Source organism: Salvelinus sp. IW2-2015, linkage group LG19 (genome assembly GCF_002910315.2).
Source record: "Salvelinus sp. IW2-2015 linkage group LG19, ASM291031v2, whole genome shotgun sequence".
Taxonomy (NCBI): domain Eukaryota; kingdom Metazoa; phylum Chordata; class Actinopteri; order Salmoniformes; family Salmonidae; genus Salvelinus; species Salvelinus sp. IW2-2015.
The window spans coordinates 21,771,441-21,798,692 of NC_036859.1; the positions used below are offsets into that span (position 1 = coordinate 21,771,441).

Sequence of the window (27,252 nt, forward strand, 5' to 3'; positions counted from 1 at the left end):
GGCCTAGCGCACGTGCTTCTCTGTGTGTGTGTGCTTGTGTGTGCTTCTGTGCACGTGTGGGGTGTTCAGTGCATGGAGGGCCCGTAGATGGTAGCAGAGATTATGGCCTTGAAAAGAGATTCCACATTCACAGCATTCACAGCATTCACAGCATTCTCAGCAGCATTTGGCTAGAATGTCTGGCGTAGAAGGAGTTCACAAAGTGATCTTCGTATGTCATCACTGTTCATTCAACAATAGCTAATTAAACCACCCCTACCCGCGTGGCCTGAAACTGACATTTCCAACTTGTTTATGTAACCCATTATTCTTTGTTGAGTAACATCTAAATGTTTGTTGTACCTCTTATACCACAAAAACATACATTAGATATATATACAGATACCGTTATATATATATATATATATATATATATATAAAGGCTACATTAATTTCTCAGCTGAACAGATACCGTTACATTGTTCCATGAGTTTGGATGCTTCTTGATCATGCTGTAAGTAAATGCCAATGTACAGTTCGAGCATGTACCAACCTGTGTCTATGTCAGTCTCAGTTGTGGTTATTCATAGGTTACCTCAAGCTTCTGTTTACTTGAATAAACTCTGTCATACAGTAGATTCAGATTGATTCTTTACATTTCCACTCGTCCTCATCAAAGTTATGGCTCTTGCTCCTGTTTTACCCTCTTAGCCAATATTTAGTGTGTCTATTTTGAGATTGCCTTCTTGTTAGTTGGACTGAAATGAGCTTGTATTTTGTTTTCACCCATTGCAAAGGAAACATTCCAAAGAGAATATGCTTGGCTGTATTACAGCCAAACATCCTTAGCAGAAACCGTAAACCCCAGAATAGTGAAATTCAATGCTTTGTGCAGCTCCACTAAACCACGAGGCTGACACTAGGCCTAGCTCGTATCTGTCTGTGCCTGGTGTAGTAGTGGGGTGTGTGGTGCTCCATAAACATAGTATTTACTGGCTTAATGCCAGTAAATACTATGATAATAACTTTAAGAAATTGTTTCTAGAATGTGTCTTTCCCAATTTCACACTTAGCTGGTTCAATTTGGTTTTAGTAAACTCCCTCAGGAGGGGTAAAAACACAATCCTAGGCAACACAGTGACTACGGTCTGGTTTCAATGATGGACTCTTTTGGCATAGAGAACCTACGTCACTTCCTACGTCACTACTTTATCCGCTGGAATAAAATGCAGAATAGTAGCTAGCAAGATGGAGATCACAGAAGTTATTTTTAATGAGTGCTGTTCGCAAGTGGCTAGTTGGCATCAACTACATTAACTAAAACCACTGCAAAGGTTTTGAGTGCAAACTTTGTTTTTGAATTGTGACCGGCTGGATGGCTGCCTTGGTATTTGTTGGGAGAGCCCTGATCCCCCCCCCCCCCCCTTATTGATGTAGGCAGTGATGTAGTTCCTCTATGCCAAAAGAGTCCATCATTGAAACCAGACCCTAATCACTGTGTTGCCTAGGATCGGGTTTTCGAGACTAAGCAGAAAGTGCCATGGGCCTAGCCCAACAAGCAGCAGTGAGGAACTGTAGTGTGAGCCCCCAGTGCTATCTATAGGGTGGTGGGTGGGTGGAGGGCATGTGAGGAGGTGTAGTATCATGTAGCTACAGAGACAGTAGGAGGAGGCCAATCTTACCATAGCAGATTGTCATTACTGCTTGTCCTGTAGTGATGAGGGAAAAATCTATACAGTTACATATTGCAATATTAAGTATTGATTTATTTTTATTTTTAATTATGGGTAGCGTTAGTCGGCTGTACCTGCTTATAAACAAATGTTCTCATGCTCTCTGTCGTCTCTCTCAGACATATAATGAGTAATATGTGTGGAACATCCAATCGCAATAAAATCACATTGTCGAATCGCAATACATATAGAATTGTGATAATCGCAATACATATCGCATCGACACCTAAGTGTTGTGATATTATCATATCGTGAGGTCCCTGGCAATTCCTAGGCTCATTATCCTGCCATTGCTTAGGATAGGAGTAGTGGAGTTGGAGTTCAGCTAACACCATTTAGCCTAAAATTGACCACAAAGAGGCTAAAGGACAAGGGCCAAGTGAGTTTTAGGACCTGTCGACTGGAGAAAGCCATTGTATGAATGAATCTGTTTGATGTTATGGCCAATCCTTGGTTGGGGTCTGAGCAGATTATTTGTTACAATTGCAAACATAATAAAATGGTGATCCGATAGTCCAGGATTATGAGGAAAAACATTAAGATCCACAACATTTATTCCACGGGACAAAACTAGGTCCAGAGTATGACTGTGGCAGTGAGTAGGTCCGGACACATGTTGGACAAAACCCACTGAGTCGATGATGGCTCCGAAAGCCTTTTGGAGTGGGTCTGTGGACTTTTCCATGTGAATATTAAAGTCACCAAAAATTTGAATATTATCTGCCATGACTACAAGGTCCGATAGGAATTCAGGGAACTCCGTGAGGAACGCTGTATATGGCCGAGGAGGCCTGTAAACAGTAGCTATAAAAAGTGATTGAGTAGGCTGCATAGATTTCATGAMTAGAAGCTCAAAAGACGAAAACGCAGTTTTCTTTTGGTAAATTGACATTTGCTATCATAAATGTTAGCAACACCTCCGCCTTTGCGGGATGTGCGGGGGATATGGTCACAAGTGTAACCAGGAGGTGAGGCCTCATTTAACACAGTAAATTCATCAGGCTTAAGCCATGTTTCAGTCAGGCCAGTCAAATCAAGATTATGATCAGTGATTAGCTCATTGACCATAATTGCCTTGGAGGTGAGGAATCTAACATTAAGTAGCCCTATTTTGAGATGTGAGGTATCACAATCTCTTTCAATAATGGCAGGAATGGAGGAGGTCTTTATTCCAGTGAGATTGCTAAGGCGAGCACCGCCATGTTTAGTTYTGCCCAACCTARGTCGAGGCACAGACACAGTCTCAATGGGGATAGCTGAGCTGACTACACTGACTRTGCTAGTGGCAGACTCCACTAAGCTGGCAGGCTGGCTAACAGCCTGCTGCCTGGCCTGCACCCTATTTCATTGTGGATCTAGGGGAGTTAAAGCCCTGTCTATGTTCGTAGATAAGATGAGAGCACCCCTCCAGCTAGGATGGAATCCGTCACTCCTCAACAGGCCAGGCTTGGTCCTGTTTGTGGGTGAGTCCCAGAAAGAGGGACAATTATCTACAAATTCTATCTTTTGGGAGGGGCAGAAAACAGTTTTCAACCAGCGATTGAGTTGTGAGACTCTGCTGTAGAGCTCATCACTCCCCCTAACTGGGAGGGGGCCAGAGACAATTACTCGATGCCGACACATCTTTCTAGCTGATTTACACACTGAAGCTATGTTGCGCTTGGTGACCTCTGACYGTTTCATCCTAACATCGTTGGTGCCGACGTGGATAACAATATCCCTATACTCTCTACACTCGCCAGTTTTAGCTTTAGCCAGCACCATCTTCAGATTAGCCTTAACGTCGGTAGCCCTGCCCCCTTGTAAACAGTGTATGATCGCTGGATGATTCGTTTTAAGTCTAATACTACGGGTAATGACTAGGGTTTTCAATTTGTCAGAGCTAATGGTGGGAGGCTTCGGCGTCTCAGACCCCGTAACGGGAGGAGTAGAGACCAGAGAAGGCTCCGGCCTCTGACTCCGACTCGCTGCTTAATGGGGAGAACCGGTTGAAAGTTTCTGTCGGCTGAATGAGCGACACCGGTTGAGCATTCCTATAGCATTTCCCTCCAGAAGCCATGAGAAAGTTGTCCGGCTGCGGGGAGTGTGCGGGGATTTATACTACTATCTGTACTTACTGGTGGCACAGACGCTGTTTCATCCTTTCCTACACTGAAATTACCCTTGCTTAATGATTGCGTCAGAAGATGGACTTGCAGCACAGTTATCCTCGCCGTAAGGCGATTGTTCTCCTGTATGTTATGAGTACAGTTACTGCAATTAGAAGGCATCATGTTAATGTTACTACTTAGCTTCGGCTGGTGGAGGTCCTGACGAACCACGTCCAGATAAAGCATCCGGAGTGAAAAAGTTGAATGAAAAAAGTAGAGCTAGGGAAAAACTAAAAATATAAAAGTAATTAAAAAGTAAAAAAACATCAAGTTGTCAGGTAGCAAAGTAAGGTTAGCAACAAAACACACAGCAGCACCTAAACAAGTCTGCAAGTTGTGACCGGAAGTTGTGACACATCGACCGGAAGTTGTGACACAGGCCGCTCTGCAAGGAATACCGGTATATCATAAAATACGGTATACCGCCCAGCCCTTTGATGAGCCAGGTGTGTCTTCGGGGTGATTACAGCCATCTATTGTATTTCATGAACATGTCTAGACAATAGTGACCCATCCACTACATGTGGCTGGGGTGTGGTTATAGCATTTATTTCACATGACCCATCAATTTAGACGTGTGCCTGAGTAAGCATCATCTAATAATTATAAAATATCTTTATCTGTACACTTTCTATTTTTAGTATTGCTACTATGCAAATATGCAAGTAACTATTTGACTGTATTGTTTACACCTTCTGTATCCTGTGCATGTGACACACACAATTTTATTTTATATAGTGTCTCTTTACCAGAGATGGTAATGTAAAGAACAACATTACCTTCCCCAAAGTCAGATTAGGATATAGGCGAAGGACTAGATAGTGTTTGTTTACCTAGAGTTTTTCCCTACTGCAGGCTACTACTTTCACCACTTTTAGTCTTGAAATCTTTGGTTGTTTACTACACTACATCACTCACTGTAATATTTAGTATTAAAACTAACTATGCATGAGATTTTGTTGCAAGCAGAACGCATCAGAGTAGGATTAGGTCTATACAGTGCCTTCGGAAAGTATTCAGACCCTTTGACTTTTTAAACATTTTGTTACGTTACATCCTTATTCTAAAATTGATGAAATAGTTTTTTCCCCTCATCAATCTACACACGATACCCCATAATGACAAAGCAAAAACAGCATTTTAGAAATGTTTGCTAATTTGTAAAGTAAAAAAAACATGAAATATTACATTTACATAAGTATTCAGACCCTTTACTCAGTACTTTGTTGAAGCACATTTGGCACTATTACAGCATCGAGTCTTCTTGGGTATGACGCTACAAGCTTGGCACACCTGTATTTGGGGAATTTCTCCCATTCATCTCTGCAGATCCTCTCAAGCTCTGTCAGGTTAGATGGGGTGCATTGCTACACAGCTATTTTCAGGTCTCTCCAGAGATGTTCGATCGGGTTCATGTCTGGGCTCCACAGAAGAACTCTGGATCTCTATCAGAGTGACCATCAGGTTCTTGGTCACCTCCCTGAACAGGGTCTTCTCCCCAGTTTGGCTGTTTGGCTGGGTGGCCAGCTCTAGGAAGAGTCTTGGTGGTTCCAAACTTCTTCCACTTAAGAATGATGTGTTCTTGGGGACCTTCAATGCTGCAGAAATACTTTGGTACCCTTCCCCAGATCTGTGCCTTGACACAATCCTGTTTTGGAACACTATGGACAATTCCTTCAACCTCATGACTTGTTTTTTTTTCAAATCCTTTGCAAATCATGTCCAATCAATTGAATTTACCACAGACGGACTCCAATGAAGTTCTAGAAATATCTCAAGGATGATCAATGGAAACAGGATGCACCTGAGCAAAATTTCGAGTCTCATAGCAAAGGGTCTGAATACTTATGTAAAAATATTTTTTTGTTTATTATTTGTAAATAATGTTCAGAAATTCTTAACCTGTTTTGTCTTTGTCATTTGGGGTATTGTGTGTAGATTGCTAAGGTATGAATTAAAAAAAATCAATTTTAGAAGTGTCTGAATACTTTCTGAAGGCACTGTATATCACGGTCACAAGGCATAAGAACTAACAGGTTATAGAGCAAACACTGCAATTAACACAACACATAGGTTGTAATATGGCTTCCCCAGTGATTTTTATCCATGCACCGCTACTGTATCAAAGCCAGAGTTACATTTGTTCATATCCTTTGCTAGTTAGTGAGTTATTAGCCTAGTTATAGATAATTTGAAGTCAGCAATGGGGGAGTGATTGCTTCTTACGAGAACACAAAATGTGTACATTTCTAGACATCTGTGAAAAGTGAGTCAGGTAAAGAGCTTTTTTTTGGTGTTAAAGGGGCGATGTTGTATTTTGAGACAGGCTTGAGTAAGCTAAGTAGCCAATAGGCAGAAGTTAGCATAATTTGTCWGATTTTCTGTAATAATGGTATGGAATAATAATACATTTTATTTTGTAAAGTGGTTTCTTGCATCAAACAACACAACATTTTCAATCACCTCCTTGTCTGAAGGACAAGTGGAAACAGGTTTTTTCAAAAGTCTCATGGAATGTAGGCCTAAATTGAACACCACACATTGGCTGCTACTGTAGGCTGAATGATACAACAGCTATTTCCATGTAAAAAATGTATGGGATGCATTTTCTCTGTTGTTTTTGATAGTAAGCCACTCTAGTAGGCCTACATTATGATCAAATAGCCTACTTAACCACTGTCTGATACTGTAACTCAAAGTGGGTACAGCCTCAGAGTTCACAGTAAACACACACTGGAAGTTGCACAGAATTTTCATAACGTTCAAGTTTGCGCTCAGCAGACCTGAAATTTGGTCAGGGCCAAATTTCTTCTGAGGGAACATTGGTGTGAACGATGCTGAATAGGTGTAGACAAAGAAGAGCTCTCCAGTAGGTGTACCAAATCATTCAAGGGCCAACCTTTCTCCAACATCGTATAGACTACTCAAAGAAATTCATCAATTATTTGTACATACTCATTCTAGGAAATGGGTATTGAAATTGAGAACACAAAAAAGGGAAGGAGAAGAGACCTGTAATTTTCCACCAATAACTCACTTTCACTCCTCCCAGGGGTGGAGCAACACTCGTATGTGCTATACATACTACTAGAGCAGACCTGAGGGAAATGAACAGAACTGACTGAGTGGAGTGCATGGGATAGTTATAGGTTGGTCCACTCTTTAGACCAATTAGTTCTTCATTGCTGAGGCCATCTTATCTAGTAGCTCCTTTGAAAGCCAACACTGTCTGGTAAAATCCAAAGCCTGTTCTATCTTTGAGGGGAATTGCTCCTTCTGTGACGGTAAGACTTGGCTTTTAACCTAGTTTTATTTTTCTTGTTGCATTAACTTAACTATTTAACCCTGGGGCATGTTTGATTATTTTGTGTGTTACATTGGAATGGGAGCTACACATTGAGTTTACACAACATTAAGAACACCTGCCCTTTAGTGACCAGGTGAATCCAGATGAAAGCTATGATCCCTTATTGATGTCACTTGTTAGATCCACTTCAATCAGTGTAGATGAAGGGGAGGAGATGGGTTAAACAAGGATTTTTAACTCTTGAGACAATTGAGACTTGGACTGTGTATGAGTGCCATTCAGGGGGTGAATGGGCCAGACAGGATTTAAGTGCCTTTGAACGGGGTATGATAGTAGGTGCCAGGCTCACCGGTTTGTGTCAAGAACTGTAACGCTACTGTTTTTTTCACGCTCAACAGTTTCCCGTGTGTATCAAGAATGGTCCACCACCCAAAGGACATCCAGCCAACTTGACACAACTGTGGGAAGCATTGGAGTCAACATGGACCAGCATCCCTGGGGAACGCTTTCATCACCTTGTAGAGTCCATGCCCTGACRWATTGARGCTGTTCTGAGGGCAAAAGGGGGTGCAACTCAATATTACGAAGGTGTTTGTTCCTAATGTTTTGTACACTCAGTGTACATCATTAATCCTAACACACTGTCAGGTCAACCGACTCCCAACACATTGATGCTGAAGATGATAAAGAGAGATTTTACCCAAGTTACAGAATGACACATCGGTTTTGTTACCGTCTAAGCAGTCCCTGGCACAGGTCCCACATGCTAACTTTTAAGCAAAAGTTTATCAAAAGCTAACTGTTGGGGCTCCCGAGTGGCGCAGCGGTCTAAGGCACTACATCTCCGTGCTAGAGGCGTCACTACAGACACCCACTAAAGACACCCTAATCCAGGCTGTATCACAACCGGCTGTGATTGGGAGTCCCATAGGGCGGCGCACAATTGGCCGAGCGTTGTCCGGGTTTGGCCGGTGTAGGCCGTCATTGTAAATAAGAATGTGTTCTTAACTGACATGCCTGGTTAAATAAAAGTATAAAAAAGAAAATACATGCATTTGTTATACAAATCCCATTCAAGTCATGGGACCGATATTATCATTTTTTGCGCATCATGTCCAAATCTTCTGAAAGTATCAAAAATKTATTKAGAAGCTCAACAATCTCCTATAGATGTTTTGAGCATGATGAGCATGGATTGCTGTTATACCTTGTCCATAGACTGCTTCTAGGGTAAGGAAACCAATATGTCAAAAGATATAGATCATCCTAAATATGTTAAAAGGGCATTGTGTCATTGTACTTTTTYCCCCTTAGAATAAATAGGCATAATAGTTTTGTAATGCCCATATTTGACTCCTGGAAGGAAGCCTTTTTAAATGGTGTAATCATACCTAGTTACATTGTATTATCATGTACAGTGCCTTCAGAAAGTATTCACTACGGCTGTGGCGGTCATGAAATTTTGTCAGCTTGTTATTGTCATGCAAAAGCCTGCCGGCCTCATGGTAATTGACCGTTAATTAACATAAACATGTTTAGCATTTCCAGGGCTCCATGCTTACAAGCCACTGATGCACACCTTTGGAACATCTATATTTWAAAAAAGTCGAATAAATACATTTTATATACTGTACACCATCACAATAAATCCATGATTTATTTTAGGCAGGTCTAAAGAAACATGATATGAAGAAAAGTTATTTCAGAAGGACAGAATATGAGTTGTCCTACTGTATGTTATCTGGCTATGCGCCATGCCACAAGCTGTAGGCTTGTTAATTTAGGAGATAAGATATGCGTAAGTCCCATGCCTTTATTTTTATATTATATGATTTTATAGTAAGAAGAATAGAATTGAACTTAACTGAATAAAATAGAAAGGATATTTTTCCCATTCTGGAGCGAGTGCACATATGAAGTGCRTGAAAGTTGAGCGTAAAAGTGATAATTTGAAACGTCCTATACGCTAGATTTAGAGTTATGTGTCAATTTTAGTTGTGAATGATACAAACCTTAGAATGACTTAGAAGTGAATCATATATCGACTGCATGATGCGRCGATAGGCTATTGATTTGAAAAATTATTTGTAAAAAGCTTGTGCTCTGTTCCTTGCCTCAGGCTGCACACGCTGTTTGCTCAAGTGATCATATTTTCACCTATAAGACTATTCTCAATGTAATCTWATCTTTACTAATATGTCAAATTAGTCTAAATTAGATTTAGAATGGCCCATTTAGTATGTTATCCATATGCACTGGAATAGTGAATGGAGGCCGCTTTCCCTCTAGTTCGTTTTTCAGGCTACTCCGGTTATTTCACTCCAAGCATCAACCACTGTTTAGGGAGCATGCAGCCTCTTGCTGCACGACAGGTGATATTCTGCCCAAACTCTGAATGCGATGGGTTCTCCAACCCTGTTCCTGCATTTGACCAGTGCTTAATTTGGAAAACCTAGTGAAATCGTATAATAACATGTATTCATAACTAAACATATTTCATTAAACTGTTGACAGCCCCTCTCTCTGCGCACTGGAGAAAGGAGAGCGAGGAGGAGATGGAAACGCATGGTGGTGAGATACAAATACAAATTCACTATAATTGTAGGCTTAGCTGCCCTGCACAATCAATCAACCAACAGCCCCTTACAAAAATGAACCATGCTAGTACAATGAAAACAATACCAAGGTTTTGTAATAGCATGTAGTGAAACATGAAAACATGAAAGCATGGTAGTTGTTTACATTGTATTATGATGGTCTGTATCCAACCGTTTTTCAAGTAAGGTGACCAAAAACGTAGTAATTTATGGTACTCACATAATGCAACATTGACTACTCGCGCTGCAATGGTAAGTGTATGCCTAGTAGACTCGTAAACCCCTTTTAGCTCATAGTGAAAACMCACATGGTAGTGTAGTGTACCCTCTTAAACCTTGGGACCTGAATAGGGTATGGTGAGAAGAATGAAGGGAGTCTGAAACCTTAAASATTTAAAATAGTTTGTTTATCTGGTGCTTCTCTCTTCAATACAGTTTTCAGTTGGCTCTCTCTCATTCAACTGACTTGGCTATTCTTATACAATTGTAAATAGCCAACATACAAAAAAATTATTTGTTAAAAGGTGTAAATTATCATCTTATCTCATAGATACATTTTCATCATGTAATTCACAACATACAGTGCATTCGGAAAGTATTCAGACCCCAGCACTTTTCCCACATTTTGTTACGTTACAGCCTTATTCTAAAATGGGTTAAAAATAAAATTCTCATCAGTCTACACACAATACCCCATAATGACAAAGCAAAAACAGTTTTTTAGACATTTTTGCATATTAATTAAATAAACTGAAATATAAAATTTACGTAAGTATTTAGACCCTTTACTCAGTACTTTATTGAAGCACCGTTGGCAGCGATTACAGCTTCGAGTCTTCTTGKGTATGACGCTACGAACATGGCACGCCTGTATTTGGGGAGTTTCTCCCATTCTTCTCTGCAGATCCTCTCAAACTCTGTCAGGTTGGATGGGGAGCATTGCTGCACACTTATTTTCAGGTCTCTCCAGAGATGTTAGATTGAGTTCAAGTCCAGGCTCTGGCTGGGCTGCTCCTGTATTGTCTTGGCTGTGTACTTAGGGTTGTTGTCCTGTTGGAAGGTGCATCTTCGCCCGAGTCTGAGGTCCTGAGCGCTCTGGAGCAGGTTTTCATCAAGGATCTCTCTGTACTTTTCTCTGTTCATCTTTTCCTTGATCCTGACTAGTCTCCCAGTCCCTGCCTCTGAAAAATATCCCCACAGCATGATGCTGCCACCACCATGCTTCACGGTACAGATGGTATTGGCCAGGTGATGAGCAGTGCCTGGTTTCCTCCAGATGTGACACTTGGCATTCAGACCAAAGTTTGATCTTGGTTTCATCAGACCAGATAATCTTGTTTCTGATGGTCTGAGACTCCTTTAGGTGCCTTTTGGCAAACTCCAAGCGGGCTGACATGTGCCTTTTACTGATGAGTGTATACCACCCCTACCTTGTCACAACACAACTGATTGGCTCAAACGCATTAAGAGGGAAAGAAATTCCACAAATTAACTTTTAGCAAGTCACACCTGTTAACTGAAATGCATTCCAGGTGACTACCTCATGAAGCTGGTTGAGAGAAGGCCAAGAGTGTGCAAAGCTGTCATCAAGGCAAAGGTTGACTATTTTGAAGAATCTCAAATATAAAATATAGTTTGATTTGGTTACTACGTAATTCCATATTTGTTATTTTATAGTTCTGAAGTCTTCGCTATTATTCTACAATGTATAATATACAGTGGGGAGAACAAGTATTTGATACACTGCCGATTTTGCAGGTTTTCCTACTTACAAAGCATGTAGAGGTCTGTAATTTTTTATCACAGGTACACTTCAACTGTGAGAGACGGAATCTAAAACAAAAATCCAGAAAATCACATTGTATGATTTTTAAAAGTTTAATTAATTATTTTGCAATTTTAATTGCAATGAACATAAGTATTTGATCACCTACCAACCAGTAAGAATTCCGGCTCTCACAGACCTGTTAGTTTTTCTTTAAGAAGCCCTCCTGTTCTCCACTCATTACCTGTATTAACTGCACCTGTTTGAACTCGTTACCTGTATAAAAAACACCTGTCCACACACTCAATCAAACAGACTCCAACCTCTCCACAATGGCCAAGACCAAGAGAGCTGTATAAGGACATCAGGGATAAAATTGTAGACATGCAACAGGCTGGGATGGGCTACAGGACAATAGGCAAGCAGCTTGGTGAGAAGGCAACAACTGTTGGCGCAATTATTAGAAAATGGAAGAAGTTCAAGATGACGGTCAATCACCCTCGGTCTGGGGCTCCATGCAAGATCTCACCTCGTGGGGCTCATTTCATGAGGAAGGTGAGTTATCAGCCCAGAACTACACGGCAGGACCTGGTCAATGACCTAAGAGAGCTGGGACCACAGTCTCAAAGAAACCATTAGTAACACACTACACTACACGTCATGGATTAAAATCCTGCAGCGCACGCAAGGTCCACTGCTCAAGCCAGCGCATGTCCAGGCCCGTCTGAAGTTTGCCAATGACCATCTGGATGATCCAGAGGAGGAATGGGAGCAGGTCATGTGGTCTGATGAGACAAAAATAGAGCTTTTTGGTCTAAACTACTGCCGTTTTGGAAAGGGTGTACAACCCAAGACACATCCAACGAAGCATGAGGTGAAACATCAGGGGATGCTTTTCTGCAAAGGGTACAGGATGACTGCACCGTATTGAGGGGAGGATGGATGGGGCCATGTATCGCGAGATCTTGGCCAACAACCTCCTTCCCTCAGTAAGAGCATTGAAGATGGGTCGTGGCTGGGTCTTCCAGCATGACAAACGACCCGAAAACACAGCCAGGGCAACTAAGGAGTGGCGCCGTAAGAAGCATCTCAAGGTCCTGGAGTGCCTAGCCAGTCTCCAGACTGAACCCAATAGAAAATCTTTGGAGGGAGCTGAAAGTCCGTATAGCCCGCGACAGCCCCGAAACCTGAAGGATCTGGAGAAGAATCTGTTGGAGGAGTGGGCCAAAATCCCTGCTGCAGTGTGTGCAAACCTGGTCAAGAACTACAGGAAACGTATGATCTCTGTAATTGCAAACAAAGGTTTCTGTACCAAATATTAAGATCTGCTTTTCTGATGTATCAAATACTTATGTCATGCAATAAAATGCAAATKAATTACTTAAAAATCATACAATGTGATTTTCTGGATTTTTGTTTTAGATTCCGTCTCTCATAGTTGAAGTGTACCCATGATAGAAATTACAGACCTCTACATGCTTTGTAAGTAGGAAAACCTGCAAAATCGGCAGTGTATCAAATACTTGTTCTCCCCACTGTATTAAAAAATAAAGAAAAACCCTTGAATGAGTACGTGTGTCCATACTTCTGACTGGTACTGTATGTAAGTGTGATATTTCCGTTTTTATGTTTAATTTCATTTGCAAAACTGTTTTTGCTTTGTCATTATGGGGTATTGTGTGTAGATTGATGAGAAACAAATAACAATTTAATACATTTTAGAATAAGGTTGTAACGTAACAAAATGTGGAAAAAGTCAAGGGGTCTGAATACTTTCCGAATGCACTGTATCTCACATTCTCCCAACATTCTCCCACATTTCATGTTGGCAACACAGGGAACCCAAACATGAGCAAAATACGGTACTATTAATACAGAAAGTATTGCCTCTTTTTCACAGCAACTACTTAACTTTTTCTCTGACGTTGCAGTCAAACTAGGACCAAGAATAGTAGCCTGCCTCTGACTTGTAGCCCGCCCCTGAAACTTGCCCATACTGGTATATAAATTCATCAATATAATGCCAACCAACCTCTTTTGTACCATGTATCTTAATTGTTCATTACCATGTTATTTCCATGATCCACTTCTATACCATGGTATAATGGCAGTACAATGGCAGGACCATGCTAGTACCATCATACTTCAAGGCCAAACCATTTCCATCGTTCTCACAGGCTACAAGTCAGACACATCCGGGACGCAACTGCACGTGTCCGTATCCAATTCCCGAGGTGCATATTGAAGATATTGGAAGAACTGTTGAAATGTACTTTTCGTCAGCCAACAAGATGAGTAGGCCTAACAAACAACAAAAGCACTAGCCTATGTCAATATGCTATCCCCCATAGTACAAAAGTCAACCTATTCTGTGCGAGAAATAAATATTCCAAACATAGYCWGRCTATGTTTGGAATATTTATTTCTCGCACAGAATAGGTTGACTTTTGTACTATGGGGGATAGCATATTGACATAGGCTAGTGCTTTTGTTGTTTGTTAGGCCTACTCATCTTGGATACGATAGATCACTTAATACGATAGATCAATTAATACAACCACACGCAACAGATCAGAACATTTAGCTTTAAATGTTGATAAACTATTAGGTTATTTCTTCACATTATAAGCGCAGCAATGTGCACATGGTAGTAGGCTATAAGCGCAAATGTTCCATTAGCGGAAAACACCATTATTAAAAGTGACCGCAAATGCAATTTTGCATGTAATGCTTTTATTATAAAGGTGCATTTTTTGGCTCAAAATTATCTTCCCCAAACTTGAAACTCACACGCTGCTTATGTATGACAGTTAGGCTCTACACACATTGTAATTAATGTGCTTAATTTTAAGAAGTTATTTGGCGACTTTAGTTGTGACACAAACCTTATCAAACATATAGGCCTATGGGATAGGCTACATGGACTACAGGAAAAGGAGGACCGAGCACGCCCCCATTCTCATGGACTGGGCTGTAGTGGAGCAGGTTGAGAGCTTCAAGTTCCTTGGCTTCCACATCACCAACAAACGAACATGGTCCAAGCACACCAAGACAGTCGTGAAGAGGGCATAACAAAACCTATTCCCCCTCAATAGACTGAAAAGATTTGGCATCGGTCCTCAGATCCTCAAAAGGTCCAAGACGCTTCTATCCCCAAGCCATAAGACTCCTGAACAGCTAATCAAATGGCTACCCCYCTTCTACACTGCTGCTACTCTCTGTTATTATATATGCATAGTCACTATAATAACTACCTACATGTACATATAACCTCAATTACCTTGACACCGGTGCCCCCGCACACTGACTCTGTACCGGTACCCCCTGTATATAGCCCCGCTATTGTTATTTCTGCTTTTTAATTATTAGTTATTCTTATCTCCTACTTTTTATATATATWTTTTAGACTTTTTTGTATATTTACATTTTTTTGGTATTTTCTTAACTGCATTGTTGGTTAAGGGCTTGTAAGTAAACATTTCACTGTAAGGTCTACATGTAACGATGTACACTGAGAGTCAGTGAACAGCGCACCAACATGACAAACAGAAACAACGATAACTGGGGAAGAAACCAAAGGGAGTGACATATAAAGGTCAGGTAATCAAGGAGGTGATGGAGTCCAGGTGAGTGTCATTATGCGCGTAACGCTGGTGACAGGTGTGCGCCGTAACGAGCAGCCTGGTGACCTAGAGGCCGGAGAGGGAGCACACGTGACAGTATCCCCTCCCAGATGCGCGGATGCCGACCAAGATGACGACCCCGGGGATCAGGAGCGGACCGGTCTCCTCTGCTAGGGCGCGAGAACCTGTCGATCCGGCTGAGGCGCGGGAGCATGACAACCTAGAGCGCCGGAGAGAGAGCATACGTGACAGCACCCCCTCCCCGGCRTGTTCAGCTCCAGCCGCAGGACGCCAACCAAAGGGACGATCCCGGGGATCCGGAGCTGACCAGTCGCCTCCGCTGAGGCGCAGAAACCTGACGAACCTGGCTGAAGCGTGAGAGCCTGATGAGCCGGCTGAGACCTCCCCGGTTGCCTCGGTCGAGGCATGGGAACCTGTTCACCCGCTGATGCATGGGAGCTTGTCGAACCCGCTAATGCATGGGAGCTTGTCGAACCCACTGAGGCATGGGAGCCTGTCGAACCCGCTGAGGCATGGGAGCTTGTCGAACCCACTGAGGTATTGAAACCCGTCGGGCCCGCTGAGGCAGGGGAACCTGTCGATCCCGCTGAGGTATTGAATTTCGTCGGGCCCGCTGAGGCAGGGGAACCCGACAAACCGCCTGAGGCCTCCCAGGAAGCTCCGGTTCGGACACCCGGACCCGACATCACCTCCAACACCAAAAAAAACAAAAAAAAAACAGTCTCTGATGCTTCCCTTTGTTGAGTCGTCATTCTGTAACGATGTACGCTGATAGTCGGGAAGCAAGTTCAGGGAGTGAATACGTTTAATAAATAAACAAATAGCGCACCAACATGACACAGATACAGAAACAACGACGACTGGGGAAGAAACCAAAGGGAGTGACATATAAAGGGCAGGTAATCAAGGAGGCGATGGAGTCCAGGTGTGCGCCATAACGAGCAGCCTGGTGACCTAGAGGCCGGAGAGGGACACRCGTGACACTACACCTGTTGTATTTGGCGCATGTGACAAATAAAATTTGATTTGACATGGGGTGTGTGACTGATTTGAAAAAGTTGCTGAAAAAAGGCTTTGTTTCCTATGCTGGGCATCATTCACAAGTGATAATTTATCATTCACAAGTGATAGGCTGATATTGTCACCCATCAGACTATTCTTGATTTAGTCTTGTCTTTACATATACTAAATAATATATGTGTGACATTTGTTTTGATTTAGAATGGACCATTATCATGCACCTGTATCGAAACAGGGGCAGCGGAAAAAATACATGTCATCTATACACTTAAATAGCAAGTGGAGGATGCTTTTCCCCGTGGTTCATTTTCATGCCAGCCAGGTAGGCTATACTCCTGTTGTAAATGTAAGCAATGTGCATAATATTAGGAATGTTGAGTAATAAATATAGTAGGCCTAGCCTGTAGAAAGCTGATGGGATACTCCTCTTTTTATTAGCGGTTTTCTCCCACGATTGCAYAGCCTATAGAAATGTTGTGCAACATGAGCTCATGGGCTCTCAGGAAGTGTTTGATTAGATTTTCAAAACACATTTGCATTGATGTCAGAGTGATTAGAGGGACAATAGAGTGTTGAGTACCAGGCAGTTAGCAAGTTTGGTAATTTAAATAGAGCAGCATCAGAGCTTAGAGAAGTCTAATTACTGTGACTAAACGGTCATGTGGAATTTGACTGCCTTCATGACTCGTGACCGCCGGTGTGGCGGTAATACGGTCACCGCAACAGCCCTATGTTTAAACTCTAATATGCATATGGGTGTTTTGTCTTCATCATCATCTTAGAAAGCGTTGTCCATTTCATTGTGTTAGGCTTTGAAACAACAACCACAATGAACATGTTTCCCACTCAGTTTCAACCTGTTTTAGAACTTCTTTCTTCAAATTGACCAATCACAGTGAGGTGAGTTTTTAAAGTATGATAGGCCTACTGTTTTGATGATAACAAAACAGTAGTATTGATGTCAGAGTGGTTAGAGGGACAATAGAGCCCTGAGTACCAGACCATTAGCACCTGATGGTTGTTAGCAAGTTAGCAAGTACTACCAACGCATGTCCAGTGTATTAAGAGGAGAAGACTGTGACTCAACGTTGAAGTTAAATTTTACTGCGGTCATGACTCATGACTGCCGGTGTGGCGGTAACACGTTGGCAACACTGCAACAGCCCTAATATTCATACCCCATTTTCTTTTATCCATATTTAGTTTTGTTACAGCCTGAATTTAAAATGTATTAACATTTTATTTTGTCACTGATCTACACAGTACCGCATAATCTCATAGTGAAATTTTGTTTGTCTAATTTTTTAAAAATGAATACAAAATTGAAACGAAAATGTTTTTAGTCAATAGGTATTCAACCACTTTGTTACGGCAAGCCTAAATAAGTTCAGGAGAAAAATGTGCTTCACAAATCGCATAATAAGTTATAAATTAGGCCGTGGATGGTGTATCAATACACCCAGTCACTAAAAAGATACAGGCATCCTTCCTGACTCAGTTGCCAGAGAGGAGGGAACTGCTCATGGATTTCACCTTGAGGCCAGTGGGGATTTTAAAACAATTACAGAGTTTAATGGTTGTGATACGAGAACTGAGGATGGATCAACAACATTGTAGTTCTTCCACAATACTAACCTTAATGACAGAATGAAAAGAAGGAAGCCTGTACAGAATAAAACATATTACAAAACATGCATCCTGTTTGCAACAAGGCACTTAAGTATACAACGCGTTATGTTTGGGGCAAATCCAACACATCACCGAGTACCACTTTTCATATTTTCAAGCATGGTGGTTGCTGCATCATGTTATGGGTATGCTTGTCATTGGCAAGGACTAGCGAGTTGTTTAGGATAAAAATCAATGGAATATAGCTATAAGCACAGGCAAAATCCTGCTTTCCAACAGACACAAATTCACCTTTGAGCAGGACAATAACCTAAAATAAAAGGCCAAATCTACACTGGAGTTGCTTACCAAGACAATATTGAATGTTCATGAGTGGCCTAGTTACAATTTTGACTTAAATCGACTTGAAAATCTATTGGCAGACTTGAAAATGGCTGTGTAGCAATGATAAACAATGAACTTGACAGAGCTTGAAGAATTTAAAAAAGATTATTAAAAAAATTATAAATAATTTTAATTTTATATAGGATTTTATGAAGAATAATATTGTACAATCCAGGTGCGCAAAGCTCTTAGAGGCTTACCCCAAAAGACCAAAGGTGCTTCTACAAAGTATTGACTTATCAATTAAATGATCTAATATGTTTTCACCATGTCATTATGGGGTATTGTGTGTAGAGAAAATATATTTAATCCATTTTGAATTCAGGTTGTAACACAACAAAATGTGCAATAAATCAAAGTGTATGAATACTTTCTGAAGGCACTGTATGTATGATATTAATTATTGTTGTGTAATTCAATTTAAATATGGTGAATTTTAGCTTTAGTGAATGTTAATGAATTTCCCCATGGAATTAATTAGCTTATAGGATAAACAGCATCTTCCCCTGATACAGAGAGTAATTGATTTCCATGTGCTCCAAATGTAAAAAAGTGTTTCTGACTTGAACAATTTTACCATTGTCACATAATTGAATGAAAGAGAATAATGCAGACATCAAATTTCAATTCAATTTATACTGGGAAGTCATTAAACACTGTTAGTTTCCCATGTTCTTGGGTTCATTTTGATTACTGCTCTCTGCACTTGTTGTGCAATGTGCAGTCAATGACAAGTCTGAGCTTTTTCTCTAACAGTCGACTAATCTGTTTGTACACTAGCACATTGTTTCAGCGATTAGTTTTCAGAAAAATTTCAATCTAGTTTTCTCTCCAATCTGTGGCATATATCAGCATCCTCACCACTGGTGCCTTTGGTCAGCTAAAGACAAGTGTCTTCAACCATTAGAAAGGGAGGGAGTCTTTTTCCCAGTGATGAAATTTATGTTTGAAATTGGGAAAGGAACTAAAAGTGTTGCCTCCACCCCCCTCCTTGTCACATGTCCCTTTCACAGCATAGAAAAGTTCCTGGATTAGTGGAGAATTAATACAAAGGAGAGACGCCACTTCAGCTTCGGTCGGAAACAAGGGAATCGAGAGAGCAACGGGACGACGTCGCACGCGAGCCGCTGTTACTGCAACATACCAGTGTCCAGAAGAAGACGAGTCCCCAAAAAGAGACGCGCAGCAGCACGGACTTAGACTACATCCTCACGGAAGAGAAAGAGGTCCCTCTGCTTGAAAGCGCTCCTGACTGAAGCATGGAGGAAAAGCAGTTTTCTGGGATTCTGGTGAGTTGAAGTTTTTGTTTATTGTATTTCTATTTAGTCTTTCCCCCTCCCTCCCATACTCATCTCCTCACACACCCCGTCATAGACTGAGGGGAGTAGGACGCCACACAAGTGTCTGGTGGGAAGACTAGAGGAGTCTTGTTTAGGACTGGTAAAATAACTTGTGGAGGCTTCTCTTCTTTAAGGGTGGCAAATCACACTTGAGCTACAGTATTGTTTTGTCAATGATGAGGAATAGCAGTGTGCAGCTGTTGCCCAGCAATTGAACATTAGTTGACCTTATGCTGCTGATCATGTATCCCTTTGTTACTTGGTCACTGGTCTAGCCCTATAGACCAAGGATCAGCTAACTGGATGACAACTGGAAAGACCTATAGTCTACCTAACAAAATGTAGGCTAATGAAATATAAACATGTCTACTGTTTTTGTTGCTTTGTTCAATATACTGTCAAGGCCAGTAGTGAAGTAAAGTTTGTGTTATTTCCCAAGTTTTCTGTTAATTCCTCTCTGTAGCTCTATTGCCACTTAAAATTTGTAGTCCACACTGAAATGTCAGTAAACACTACAATTTCTGGGGGGGTACTTAATTTTCCCTGAAATATAGTTTTTCTAATGTAATGTTTTTGGGTTATAGTGCCACATTTATAATGTTTGTGGGAGATAATCCAATGTTTACTTTAAAGACTATAAATTACATCCAGTTAAAATATAGAATTATTTTAGTAAAGGAAAAATAAATCCTGTTTCATACCAAAAATAAAATGTTATTGCATATCAACCAAATATCTGGTTAGTGACTTGAAATGTCCTTTAGATAATATACAGTATGTACTTGGGTTAAAGTAATTAAATACCACTTTCATTTGAATGAAATGTTTTTTTGTGTGTGAAGAATTATCCTTTTGGTTTAGCCTATCATTTGAAGACATAGAATAGGCCTATTTATCAAGTCGACAAGGTGTTACCTGTACTTGATCAATGAGATTTTCCAAGATTCTTGCTTGAATTCAGCCAAACATTCCTAAGTGTCCTGTCTATTGTTTTATGTATTTTGTATGTGTTTAATGTTTGTATAACTTGTATGAAATTGGTTTTTGACTATCCCTAATATTTCATTCCATGCCTTTATCCCTTTCGATTTTGACTACTGAGAACACTGGGGAACACTGGGGATAGTGGCTAGCAGCCACCCCTGGCCACAGTATTAGTACTGAAGTTACTGGACCTTGGGTGGCTTTACCCAACCGGACCCATGTGTCTGTCAAGCAGGTATACTGCAGGCTGATTGTTTGACTTGGCCGAGGTGGCTTTCGCAGCAGCCACTTCTGTAATTGTCTGGACAGTGTGTCCCTGGCTGAGGGCCACAGAGAAACTCTCCACTGAACTCAAATACAGCTTACTCACCACTTTAAAACTGCCTTAACTGTAATACATTACACATCTTGCTAGGTTAAATGAAATGATTAATTCATTTAATTGTAGAGGTTATGATGTAATTTTCCAGGAAACTAGCGTAACTTGATAAATCATACACAAAATACATATTTTGAAAAAATGTACAGGCTCTTGCAGGTTGTTCCAAGGTTGAAAGACAATTTGATATAGAGTTAGCTTATAGAATAAGCAAATAAAGATCGCAAGTAGTCACATAAATTATTTGTATTGTATTTCATAAGTGAGTCCTACTAGTGCTAGTCATCAAAACACTCAGTAAATATTTTTAGGCCAAGACGTCAATAACAACATCACATGTTCTTCTCAACAACATTTTCAAATTTCACACTGCTGTTAGTAAAACAGAGAAATGGACAGGAAAAAAACATACGAGTAAGGTCAAACCTTGAGGTTTAAACGTGAAGTCAAAAGTAGAAAGAGCCAAAATCCCTCAACAAAAAAAATCCCTCCAAAAATCCCTCCCCTCTTGTGATTGGTTCCCCCCTGCTCCGGTCCCCATTGCTGAGTCTGTTGTCTTCCACTGAGAGACAGGGATGCTAATCATTTCACAGGACCGAGCCCTTCTCCCGCCATCAATAACTGCCACGGCTCCCCTACATACAGTGTATTATATTACATACAGTAGAATTGCCTCCATCTTTAGATTTTATGACATGATGTATTACTGATTTATAATGTTTTGTTCTTATACATAACCTACAGTAATTGACGTTTTAGTAGTTGTATACTTATTTTCACTTACTGCTAAAATTGCTCTTTCTAGTTTTCTATCTATTTGAGAGCGTACTTGCCATGGACATGCTGCTTATTCTGCTTGGGATTGTGCATTAGAAACCCAAGTCTGACTCTTTCCAATCTTTCTAAGAGAGGCATTATCTTCTGAATTGCTCTCCTGCATCTTTTATAGCGTATGGACTCACTTTCCCTGAATTGGCAGCCGGATGGGGTTTTTGTGCACCGTTTTACGAGACAGCTAGCTGTCTTATGCATTGAGAGAGGATATGTTGGGGAAGGGACACGCATCACGTGTCGTTGTGCCTCTTCTGTAATCGTCTAAGACAGTGTTTGCCCTCTCCAGTCCTCCAGTACCCCCAACAGTATACATTTTTGTTGTAGCACCAGACGAGCACACCTGATTCAACTTGTCAACTAATCATCAAGCCTTCAATTAGTTGAATCAGGTGAGTTTGTCAGGGGCTACAACAGAAATGTGTGCTGTTGGGGGTCCTGGAGGACTGGAGTTAGGAAACACTTCTCTAAGAAAGCGAAGAGAAAGAATGCATGTGAAACAGACATTGAAAACATATTTGTGCCCGGTAATGACGGGGGTATTTCTGCTTGGCCTGTCAGAGACGAAAGACTAAAGATCAGTAGCAGAGCGACTGTTAACGGTGGTGACTTCTTGCACCCCCCTCCCCTGGGTACTAGGGTAGTGCTGCAGTGAGTTGCATTTCCCATGGGCTGCCTGCTAATGTGGGCTTCTTTGAAGGGTCCCGCAGGACAGGAGCCATTTCTGCCATGTTAAGAACCATTCTGCCATGAAATGGTTTACAGTAGGTTAGCTGCAGACTAAGAGATACAAAAATGTCTGTTCCTTAGCAATGAAAAAGGGAAAAAAATAAGTATATTGCGAATATTGATGTAGTTTGTCTTTTATGTTTCTTACTTGTTAACATTCTCACCTTGGAAAACTGGCAAGACATTTAGTGTAGTATTGAGGTGTTGAGGATCTAAACGACTTGTATGTTGTACATAATTGCCTTGCCATGTGAAGTTTGTGTAAAGACAACGGGTGGCAAGCATAAGTTCGTCTGTCCGTCAAGTCTTCAGTCTGCTTAAAGCTTTTCCTTCCCTTCTTATGTAAGGAGGACCATATTGAGCCGTCAGTCATTCACTTGAATTAGCTTGAGTGTTCACATCTTTGTAACTGTGCAACTGTGCTGCCTTCAGGGGCATGGGAACAGATGTGACGGAGCAAAGGGGAAGTCAAAACATGATTTCTGTTTGTTTGAGCCTCTGACTGTACAGTGCAGTGCACCAAGAAGCAGAGCCAGGGAAAATGCAGCCACTGTGGCGAAGGTACAATGGGGGGACAAGGGCCACCAAATGCCAAACACGTCCACTGCTGCGCTTCCTTTAAAAAGTTTCCCCAACCAAAGGGCCCATTGAGTTTCGGCCTTTAGATTTCATTTGAAGAAACCACTCAGGCTGAAAATGTAGTTTTTTCCTACTTTTCTTCCTCTCTCTTCTGTTTAATGGCAGCCCCCTCCAAATAAAGGATAAACAAAGTTAAAAGAAAAAGGGAGAGACCCACTTTCGCTGGCTACTGTGTGAAATTATGGACAGCAGTTGAGCATTGTGTTCCCTCGAGGCCTCTTAAATCTTCTCATCTCTTTTATTATTATTATTTTCAACGGTCCAATTGAGGTCCTTCAAAAGGCTTTTCACCCCATATTTAGGTAATTTGTTGCGCTTGAACTCCACCTGCTCTGCCCCTTGTCTCGTGAATGGGAGATATAGGCATGGGACGAAGGCGGGTCTGCTGTTCTCAGGGCTCCCTCACAGGAACACCGCCTTCATATTATGTATCACTTTGATTCCGTCCATGTCCAAGGCCCCCCGAAAGCATCTCCAAACGTTTTCTCTTTCTTGCTCACATTCCATTGCACTAGATTTGCAGCGGCAATATGTGCATACACATGTAGCCTAATATATAAATTATTTCTCCAAAAAGGTATTGTTTTGAAGTAATTTACTAATACAACTAATTATTCTGTTGAGTTGTTATCATGACTTGACAAAGAAAAGTCTTCCTTTTTTGCACATAGCAAAACATTTAATTTTGAAATGATTAGAATTAAGCTTTTTTGTCTCCTTTTAAATTTTTCACATGTTCACTAACCTACATTATCTCCCTTACACATGTCCGTTACTAGAAATCTGGCATCATTTCAAATACTAGATAAAATCCTACAACCACCCTGGACCAGTTCTGTTTACCTAGCTAGATAAAGGGCCTTCATTCACCCTAGCATGTATGCAAACAAATGTCAATTCTACTTTTGAGCCCGTGTGAATATACAGTGGGGAGAACAAGTATTTGATACACTGCCGATTTTGCAGGTTTTCCTACTTACAAAGCATGTAGAGGTCTGTAATTTTTTATCATAGGTACACTTCAACTGTGAGAGACGGAATCTAAAACAAAAATACAGAAAATCACATTGTATGATTTTTAAGTAATTAATTTGCATTTTATTGCATGACATAAGTATTTGATACATCAGAAAAGCAGAACTTAATATTTGGTACAGAACCCTTTGTTTGCAATTACAGGATCATACGTTTCCTGTAGTTCTTGACCAGGTTTGCACACACTGCAGCAGGAATTTTGGCCCACTCCTCCATACAGACCTTCTCCAGATCCTTCAGGTTTCGGGGCTGTGCTGGGCAATACGGACTTTCAGCTCCCTCCAAAGATTTTCTATTGGGTTCAGGTCTGGAGACTGGCTAGGCCACTCCAGGACCTTGAGATGCTTCTTACGGAGCCACTCCTTAGTTGCCCTGGCTGTGTGTTTCGGGTCGTTGTCATGCTGGAAGACCCAGCACGACCCATCTTCAATGCTCTTACTGAGGGAAGGAGGTTGTTGGCCAAGTCTCGCGATCCATGCCCGCCATCCGTCCTCCCCTCAATACGGTGCAGTCGTCCTGTCCCCTTTGCAGAAAAGCATCCCCAAAGAATGATGTTTCCACCTCCATGCTTCACGGTTGGGATGGTGTTCTTGGGTTGTACTCATCCTTCTTCTTCCTCCAAACACGGCGAGTGGAGTTTAGACCAAAAAGCTCTATTTTTGTCTCATAAGACCACATGACCTTCCCCATTCCTCCTCTGGATCATCCAAATGGTCTTGGCAAACTTCAGACGGGCCTGGACATGCGCTGGCTTGAGCAGGGGGACCTTGCGTGTGCTGCAGGATTTTAATCCATGACGGCGTAGTGTGGTACTAATGGTTTCTTTGAGACTGTGGTCCCAGCTCTCTTCAGGTCATTGACCAGGTCCTGCCGTGTAGTTCTGGGCTGATCCTCACCTTCCCATGATCATTGATGCCCCACGAGGTGAGATCTTGCATGGAGCCCCAGACCGAGGGTGATTGACCGTCATCTTCAACTTCTTCCATTTTCTAATAATTGCGCCAACAGTTGTTGCCTTCTCACCAAGCTGCTTGCCTATTGTCCTGTAGCCCATCCCAGCTTGTGCAGGTCTCACAATTTTATCCCTGATGTCCTTACACAGCTCTCTGGTCTTGGCCATTGTGGAGAGGTTGGAGTCTGTTTGATTGAGTGTGTGGACAGGTGTCTTTTATACAGGTAACGAGTTCAAACAGGTGCAGTTAATACAGGTAATGAGTGGAGAACAGGAGGGCTTCTTAAAGAAAACTAAAGGTCTGTGAGAGCCGGAATTCTTACTGGTTGGTAGGTGATCAAATACTTATGTCATGCAATAAAATGCAAATTAATTACTTAAAAATCATACAATGTGATTTTCTGGATTTTTGTTTTAGATTCCGTCTCTCACAGTTGAAGTGTACCTATGATAAAAAGTACAGACCTCTACATGCTTTGTAAGTAGGAAAACCTGCAAAATCGGCAGTGTATCAAATACTTGTTCTCCCCACTGTATATATATTTTTTAATGTAGCCTAACTCTTGAAAAAGCACCTGTACTAACCTTGTGGTAGCTATTTCGGACAAAAATTATATTTGGAATTAGTTTTTTCCCTATAAAGCCCTCTTCATTTTGATCACTTCTCAAAAAAGTCAGGTCGACAACAATTTCTGCTGCTGCTCTTCTAATTTGCTCATTGGTTAATCCACGTGAGGTGAACTAAAGTCACATGTACCTCACTTTCATCCCCAGCAATGGTCCCATATGTTTGTCAAAATGTGTATGTTGTGTGCTTTATCTGGCCCGATTTGTTCCCCAGCTACTCCACTGAGCCCCATTCTCCCTGGAGGCAATCTGAGCTACACGCTATTTATAAAGAATTAACAGCTGGGGCCCTTCCAGCTAAATTACAGAGGGGAGATATTATCATGAAAACTTCATGTTAACCCAAGCGTTAGAGATTGCTCTCCTGTGTCCCTGAAAGCTGCCAGGCTAAGCAGAACTCGCTCTTCTAACTGGAAGAAATGCTTAGGACGTTGTTTTCCGACCATAGCTTAATGAATTTGTCCTTTTGTTGTCCTGACAAAGACTGTCAGATGCGCCAAAAAAAGGGAAGTTTCTGACCTCTCTGCTTTCTGTCCTCCACGTTACCTAGTCTGTCCGGCGAGAGAGATTCCCCAGAGCTATTTTCAGTCACTTTTCTGTTTTTCAGTCTGAACTGTTGAGAAAATGTAGGGTTATCCTAATTTTCCTTGTACCAAGCCTTCACGCACCCCATCACTTAGGTGAAACTAATCAGAGGTGATGAGCTATTAAGTAAATTGCAATAATGGACAGAAATCTAAATGCAGGTGGATTTAATAGGACCAAACATCATTACCATGTCCACGGGAGAGCTGAATATCTCTGAGCACTGCACTGGGTACTAGATGTATCACTGAAGAAGACTAGACCGAGAGATCCATCATACCAATCTACTGAGAGGTCTCTATGATAATATTGGGAATGATTACTAAAAGCTTCCCTGTGACCCTGTCTACACCTGTATTAAAATGTGTAGTGTATCAGATTCTGTACAGTGAGATCAGATAACACTCAATAGTTATTTTGATCCCAATAGTTAGACTATTGTTACCTTTGGGCAAAAAACAAATCACTATTGCTAAAACAGTTAAAATGAGGAGAATGGTAAGAATGATTCCTACATTTTGAGCAAGGGCAGCTCAGTGTTTCCCCTATATTCATTGCCGGCATGCCAAAAAATATGATTATGGGGAGGGGAAATAATTTTTGGGATGGTAAAACGTTTTCAGTGTAAACTTAAACGACTAAAGCCAGATATAAAATATGTAGAAAAGATAATGGTTCTATATATTTTTAAATAAGATAATCTTTGAGAACTAACAATTACTATCTAAATCACTACCCAAATGTCATTGCATGGGGCCCCTATTGATTTTCTTATCATGTTTGAGTCATAATCCATGGCAAAATGTGTAGAGTTGCAGGAAATTAGCTTTAAAATTGCAATTTCTTCTCATCCCCATGACAACATGTGTACAATTGCATCAAACTATCTTTAAAACTGTAACATTTTCTCTCCGCCCCATGCCAAAATATGTAGAATTGCAGG

The 27,252-nt window shown here is 41.2% G+C and overlaps 1 protein-coding gene across 1 annotated transcript in view; it reads left to right on the forward strand.

Annotated features, from left to right (window-relative positions):
* The window catches only part of LOC111979169 (sodium- and chloride-dependent glycine transporter 1), a 97,511-nt gene that overhangs the window by 25,211 nt on the left and 45,048 nt on the right, over window positions 1-27,252 (forward strand). The window contains exon 2 of the mRNA XM_024009515.2: window positions 19,222-19,497. Coding sequence (XP_023865283.1) covers window positions 19,468-19,497 — 30 coding nt within the window. The 5' untranslated portion in view covers window positions 19,222-19,467. The remainder of the gene's footprint in view (window positions 1-19,221; window positions 19,498-27,252) is intronic.